Here is a 7614-nt window from a genome sequence, read left to right as displayed (position 1 = left end):
GGGGATCACCATTCAGACGGGCCGAGGAAGAGGCCGGCGAGGGGAGCAGGTGGACGAGGGAAGAGAGGCCCTCGCCTGGCGCTGCCCGAGGTGGTAACCATCAGCTGCTGCGGGTGGAGTCACCCCAGTGTGTGCCCCCCCCGGCGGGCGAGCGTGGGCCCGATATCCGCTCCTCTTGAGGCGGCGGGCGAGGACAACACTGGGTTCCCGTTCGACTGGACCGGCCGGAAATTTGTTCACCAGCTTGTCGCCGCCAGCATGGTTCACGTGGAGGTACTCGAAGAAGCACTCCACCTGCACAGGTACAGCACGGGTTAGATACAGAGTAACACTCCCTCTACACCGTCCCCATCAAACACTCCAGGACAGGTACAGCACGGGTTAGATACAGAGTAAAGCTCCCTCCACACCGTCCCGATCAGACCCTCCCAGGACAGGGACAGCACGGGTTAGATACAGAGTAAAGGTCCCTCTACACCGTCCCCATCAAACACTCCCAGGACAGGTACAGCACGGGGTTAGATACAGAGTAAAGGTCCCTCTACATCCTTCCCATCAAAACACTCCCAGGACAGGTACAGCACGGGGTTAGATACAGAGTAAAGTGCCCTCTACATCCTTCCCATCAAACACTCCCAGGACAGGTACAGCACGGGGTTAGATACAGAGTAAATCTCCCTCTGCACTGTCCCCATCAAAAACTCCCAGGACAGGTACAGCACGGGGTTAGATACAGAGTAAATCTCCCTCTACACTGTCCCCATCAAACACTCCCAGGACAGGTACAGCACGGGGTTAGATACAGAGTAAATCTCCCTCTACACCGTCCCCATCAAACACTCCCAGGACAGGTACAGCACGGGGTTAAATACAGAGTAAAGCTCCTCTACACCGTCCCCATCAAACACTCCCAGGACAGGTACAGCACGGGGTTAGATACAGAGTAAAGTGCCCCTACATCCTTCCCATCAAACACTCCCAGGACAGGTACAGCACGGGGTTAGATACAGAGTAAAGTGCCCTCTACATCCCCCCATCAAACACTCCCAGGACAGGTACAGCACGGGGTTAGATACAGAGTAAAACTCGCTCTGCACTGTCCCCATCAAAACCCCCAGGACAGGTAGAGCACGGGGTTTGATGCAGAGTAAATCCCCTCCACACTGCACCCATCAACACTCCCAGGACAGGTACAGCACGGGGTTAGATACAGAGTAAAACTCCCTCTACACCGTCCCATCAAACACTCCCAGGACAGGTACAGCACGGGGTTAAATACAGAGTAAAGCTTCCTCTACACTGTCCCCATCAAACACTCCCAGGACAGGTACAGCACGGGGTTAGATACAGAGTAAATCTCCCTCTACAATGTCCCTATCAAACACTCCAGGACAGGTACAGCACGGGGTTGATACAGAGTAAATCTCCCTCTACACTGTCCCCATCAAACACTCCCAGGACAGGTACAGCACGGGGTTGATACAGAGTAAATCTCCCTCTACACTGTCCCCATCAAACACTCCAGGACAGGTACAGCACGGGGTTAGATACAGAGTAAATCTCCCTCTACACCCTCCCCATCAAACACTCCCAGGACAGTACAGCACAGGGTTAGATACAGAGTAAAGCTCCTCTACACTGTCCCCATCAAACACTCCCAGGACAGGTACAGCACGGGTTAGATACAGAGTAAAGTTCCCTCTACACTGTCCCCATCAAACACTCCCAGGACAGGTACAGCACGGGATTGGATACAGAGTAAATCTCCCCTACACTGTCCCCATCAAACACTCCCAGGACAGGTACAGCACGGGGTTAGATACAGAGTAAAGTGCCCTCTACATCGTTCCCATCAAACATCACAGGACAGGTACAGCACGGGGTTAGATACAGAGTAAAGTGCCCTCTACATCGTTCCCATCAAACACTCCCAGGACAGGTACAGCACGGGGTTAGATACAGAGTAAAGCTCCCCTACACCGTCCCAATCAAACACTCCCAGGACAGGGACAGCACGGGGTTAGATACCGAGTAAATCTCCCTCTACACCGTCCCAATCAAACATTCCCAGGACAGGTACAGCACGGGGTTAAGGGGCTGTAGTACGTACCAGTGATGCATTCAGGTGGATGGGTTTCCTCAAAGACAGTCCAAACAACCACTTCATTGCATTCTGGTGTGGTGAGGGAACCATTGTAACGATAATATTTCGTTAGGTTAACAGTGTTGATCAAATCCATGAGAGAGACAGTTTCATTCAGATCATAGTGATCCCCTAGAAATGTGAAAATGACAGGGAGGAGGTTACAGACTGATAAGTGTGGACTGAGAGACACCAGTCAGTGTACAGATATCTCCCTGAGAGAGAGAGGGGACTGAGAGACACCAGTCAGTGTACAGATATCTCCCTGAGAGAGAGAGAGGGACTGAGAGACACCAGTCAGTTTACGGATATCTCCCTGAGAGAGAGAGAGGGACTGAGAGACACCAGTCAGTGTACACATATCTCCCTGAGAGAGAGAGGGACTGAGAGACACCAGTCAGTGTACAGATATCTCCCTGCGAGAGAGGGCACTGAGAGACACCAGTCAGTTTACAGATATTCCCTGAGAGAGAGGGACTGAGAGACTCCAGTCAGTGTACAGATATCGCCCTGAGAGAGAGAGGGACTGAGAGACAACAGTCAGTGTACAGATATCTCCCAGAGACGGTGGGACTGAGAGACACCAGTCAGTGTACAGATATCTCATTGAGAGAGAGAGGGGACTGAGAGACACCAGTCAGTGTACAGATATCTCCCTGAGAGAGAGAGGGACTGAGAGACACCAGTCAGTGTACAGATATCTCATTGAGAGAGAGGGGACTGAGAGACACCAGTCAGTGTACAGATATCTCCCTGAGAGAGAGAGGGACTGAGAGACACCAGTCAGTGTACAGATATCTCCCTGAGAGAGAGGGGACTGAGAGACACCAGTCAGTGTGCAGATATCTCCCTGAGAGAGAGAGGGACTGAGAGACACCAGTCAGTGTACAGATATCTCCCTGAGAGAGAGAGGGACTGAGAGACACCAGTCAGTGTACAGATATCTCCCTGAGAGAGAGGGGACTGAGTGACACCAGTCAGTGTACAGATATCTCCCTGAGAGAGAGAGGGACTGAGAGACACCAGTCAGTGTACAGATATCTCCCTGAGAGAGAGAGGGACTGAGAGACACCAGTCAGTGTACAGATATCTCCCTGAGAGAGAGAGGGACTGAGAGACACCAGTCAGTGTACAGATATCTCCCTGAGAGAGAGGGGACTGAGAGACACCAGTCAGTGTATAGATATCTCCCTGAGAGAGAGGGACTGAGAGACACCAGTCAGTGTACAGATATCTCCCTGAGAGAGAGGGGACTGAGAGACACCAGTCAGTGTACAGATATCTCCCTGAGAGAGTGGGGACTGAGAGACACCAGTCAGTGTACAGATATCTCCCTGCGAGCGAGGTGAATGAGAGACAGCAGTCTGTGTACAGATATCTCCCTGAGAGAGAGAGAGATTGAGAGACACCAGTCTGGTTACAGATATCTCCCTGAGATAGAGGGACTGAGAGACACCAGTCAGTGTACAGATATCTCCCTGAGAGAGAGAGTGACTGAGACACCAGTCAGTGTACAGATATCTCCCTGAGAGAGAGAGGGGACTGAGAGACACCAGTCAGAGTACATATATCTCCCTGAGAGAGAGGGGACTGAGAGACACCAGTCAGTGTACAGATATCTCCCTGAGAGAGAGAGGGGACTGAGAGACACCAGTCAGTGTACAGATATCTCCCAGAGAGAGAGAGGGGACTGAGAGACACCAGTCAGTGTACAGATATCTCCCTGAGAGAGAGAGGGGACTGAGAGACACCAGTCAGTGTACAGATATCTCCCTGAGAGAGAGAGGGACTGAGAGACACCAGTAGGTGTACAGATATCCCCTGAGAGAGGGACACCAGTCAGTGTACAGATATCTCCCTGAGAGACACCAGTCAGTGTACAGATATCTCCCTGAGAGACAGAGGGACTGAGAGACACCAGTCAGTGTACAGATATCTCCCTGAGAGAGAGAGGGGACTGAGAGACACCGGTCAGTGTATAGATATCTCCCTGACATAGAGAGGGGACTGAGAGACACCAGTAAGTGTACAGATATATCCCTGAGAGAGAGAGGGACTGAGAGACACCAGTCAGTGTACAGATATCTCCCTGAGAGAGAGGGGACTGAGAGACACCAGTCAGTGTACAGATATCTCCCTGAGAGTGAGAGAGAGAGGAGACTGAGATACACCAGTCAGTGTACAGATATCTCCCTCAGAGAGAGAGGGACTGAGAGACACCAGTCAGTGCACAGATATCTCCGAGAGAGAAAGGGGACTGAGAGACACCAGTCAGTGTACAGATATCTCCCTGAGAGAGAGGGGACTGAGAGACACCAGTCAGTGTACAGATATCTCCCTGAGAGAGAGAGGGGACTGAGAGAAACCAGTCAGTGTACAGATATCTCCCTGAGAGAGAGAGGGGACTGAGAGACACCAGTCAGTGTACAGATATCTCCCTGAGAGAGAGGGGACTGAGAGACACCAGTCAGTGTACAGATATCTCCCTGAGAGAGAGAGAGGACTGAGAGACACCAGTCAGTGTACAGATATCTCCCTGAGAGAGAGAGGGGACTGAGAGACACCAGTCAGTGTACAGATATCTCCCTGAGAGAGAGAGTGTCTGAGAGACTCCAGTCAGTGTACAGATATCTCCCTGAGAGAGAGAGAGGGACTGAGAGACACCAGTCAGTGTACAGATATCTCCCTGAAGGAGGGAGATTGTGAATTTGAGATACTCGATATTTGGATGTCCTACCATCTTCCTTCAGGTATTTGATTGTCCTCGTTAGGTTCCTCCAGGCTGGATCCTCTGCTATTCCGCTTTCAATCTGTAACCGAAGGCAGACGTCAGTAAAGGTGTTCGCCCTCCATCTTGGCTGTCTGTATCTCTGTATATGTCTGTCTCTCTCTCTCTTTCCTCTCTCTCTCTCTCTGCCATATTATTATCAGCTCCCCGCCCCTCCACCCCCCCCAGCCTCAGGGTGAGGTTGCCGAAGGTGTGTTGATCCAGGCGAGACCCCTCAGTTTGCGACTGTCTGGCTGGGACACTCTCACGTTGCTGCGCCCTGGGTAAACTGGCTCCCCCCTCTTTATTCAGCCCCCGCACAATCCTTTGGTCAGAACTAGATTTACCCTGAAAACCCATCGTTGTGGTTTGGAGGGAGCCGATTTGACCAGACTTTCCTGAGTTAAAGGTCCGAGAAAGGTTATTAACTGCTGAAGGTAAGAAAGGACAAAACGCATACATATAAGGTCTTACAGGTTAATAGTAAGAATTTAGCTTCTAGTGTAAGTGTATACAGATACATATATATATAAGTTATTATATAGAAGGTATATGGAACAGTTCTTGGCTCGCGAGTAGGTGATTGAGCGTTGTGGCCATCACGATTTGAGATTCCAGTAGAATTGCCTTCGGTAGACGAATAGTCGGTTTCAGGAGGGTTGACTCCAGTAGTTGAATAGTCGGTTTTGAGGTTCCAGTAGTGTTGACTCCGGTAGATGAATAGTCAGTTTTGAGGTCACAGTAGTGTTGACTCCGGTAGATGAATAGTCGGTTTTGAGGTTCCAGTAGTGTTGACTCCGGTAGACGAATAGTCGGTTGCAGGAGTGTTGACTCCAATAGTTGAATAGTTGGTTTTGAGGATCCAGTAATGTTGACTCCGGTAGACGAATAGTCGGTTTCAGGAGTGTTGACTCCAGTAGTTGAATAGTCGGTTTCGAGGCTCCAGTAGTGTTGACTCCGGTAGATGAATAGTCAGTTTCGAGGTTCCAGTAGTGTTGACTCCGATAGATGAATAGTCGGTTTCGAGGATCCAGTAGTGTTGACTCCGGTAGATGAATAGTCGGTTTCGAGGTTCCAGTAGTGTTGACTCCGGTAGATGAATAGTCGGTTTTGAGGTTCCAGTGGTGTTGACTCCAGTAGGCGAATAGTCGGTTTTGAGGTTCCAGTAGTGTTGACTCCGGTAGATGAATAGTCGGTTTCGAGGTTCCAGTAGTGTTGACTCCGGTAGATGAATAGTCGGTTTTGAGGTTCCAGTGGTGTTGACTCCAGTAGGCGAATAGTCGGTTTTGAGGTTCCAGTAGTGTTGACTCCGGTAGATGAATAGTCAGTTTTGAGGTTCCAGTAGTGTTGACTCCGTAGATGAATAGTCGGTTTTGAGGTCCCAGTGGTGACTCTCGAGTCCCAGGAAGTGTTGACTCTGGTAGATGAATAGTCGGTTTTGAGGTTCCAGTAGCGTTGGTTCCCGTAGATGAATAGTCGGTATTGAGGTTCCAGTGGTGTTGACTCCGGTAGATGAATAGTCGGTTTTGAGGTCCCAGTGGTGTTGACTCTGGTAGATGAATAGTCGGTTTTGAGGTCCCAGGAGTGTTGACTCTGGTAGATGAATAGTCGGTATTGAGGTTCCAGTGGTGTTGACTCCGGTAGATGAATATTTGGTTTCAAGGTTCCAGTGGTGTTGACTCCGGTAGATGAATAGTCGGTTTTGAGGTCCCAGTGGTGTTGACTCTGGTAGATGAATAGTCGGTTTTGAGGTCCCAGGAGTGTTGACTCTGGTAGATGAATAGTCGGTTTCGAGGTTCCAGTAGTGTTGACTCCGGTAGATGAATAGTCGGTTTCGAGGTTCCAGTAGTGTTGACTCCGGTAGATGAATAGTCGGTTTCGAGGTTCCAGTGGTGTTGACTCTGGTAGATGAATATTTGGTTTCAAGGTTCCAGTGGTGTTGACTCTGGTAGATGAATAGTCGGTTTCGAGGTTCCAGTGTTCAATTTGGTCGAGAGGGAGAGGTCAGGATACCTGCAAAATGGCGATTTACCGGGCGGAGTGTGTGTGTGTGTGTGACCGTTTTAATTCTCTGTCTCCCTCTTTCACTGTCACTGTCTCTCTCTCTCTCTGTCACTGTCTCTCTCTGTCACTGTCTCTCTGTCTCTGTCTCTCTCTGTCACTGTCTCTCTGTCACTCTCTCTCTGTCTCTGTCTCTCTGTCCCTGTCTCTCTGTCACTGTCTCTCTCTGTCACTGTCTCTCTGTCTCTCTCTGTCACTGTCTCTCTGTCACTCTCTCTCTGTCTCTGTCTCTCTGTCCCTGTCTCTCTGTCACTGTCTCTCTCTGTCACTGTCTCTCTGTGTCTCTCTGTCACTGTCTCCCTGTCACTATCTCTCTCTGTCACTGTCTCTCTGTCTCTCTCTGTCACTGTCTCTCTGTATCTATCACTGTCTCTCTCTGTCACTGTCTCTCTGTATCTATCACTGTCTCTCTGTCACTGTCTCTCTGTCACTGTCTCTCTCTGTCACTCTCTCACTGTCTCTCTCTGTCACTGTCTCTCTGTCACTGTCTCTCTGTCACTGTCTCTCTGTCACTGTCTCTCTCTGTCACTGTCTCTCTGTATCTATCACTGTCTCTTTCTGTCACTGTCTATCTGTCACTGTCTATCTGTCACCGTCTCTCTGTCTCTCTCTGTCACTGTCTTTCTGTCTCTATCACTGTCTC

At 50.1% G+C, this 7614-nt stretch overlaps 1 protein-coding gene across 1 annotated transcript in view; it reads right to left on the bottom strand.

The window, feature by feature from the left end:
• Positions 1–12: 12 nt before the first annotated feature.
• Positions 13–7614, bottom strand: part of LOC121273052 (carbonic anhydrase 4-like) — a 28903-nt gene continuing 21301 nt past the window's right edge. The window contains exons 6-8 of the mRNA XM_041180003.1: positions 4881–4953; positions 2111–2275; positions 13–215 (exon numbers count right to left, since the gene is read on the bottom strand). Coding sequence (XP_041035937.1) covers positions 13–215; positions 2111–2275; positions 4881–4953 — 441 coding nt within the window. The remainder of the gene's footprint in view (positions 216–2110; positions 2276–4880; positions 4954–7614) is intronic.

Source organism: Carcharodon carcharias, chromosome 38 (genome assembly GCF_017639515.1).
Source record: "Carcharodon carcharias isolate sCarCar2 chromosome 38, sCarCar2.pri, whole genome shotgun sequence".
Classification (NCBI taxonomy): Eukaryota; Metazoa; Chordata; class Chondrichthyes; order Lamniformes; family Lamnidae; genus Carcharodon; species Carcharodon carcharias.
The sequence above is the reverse complement of the archived record's forward strand: the minus strand, read 5'-3'. Positions and strand labels throughout refer to the sequence as shown.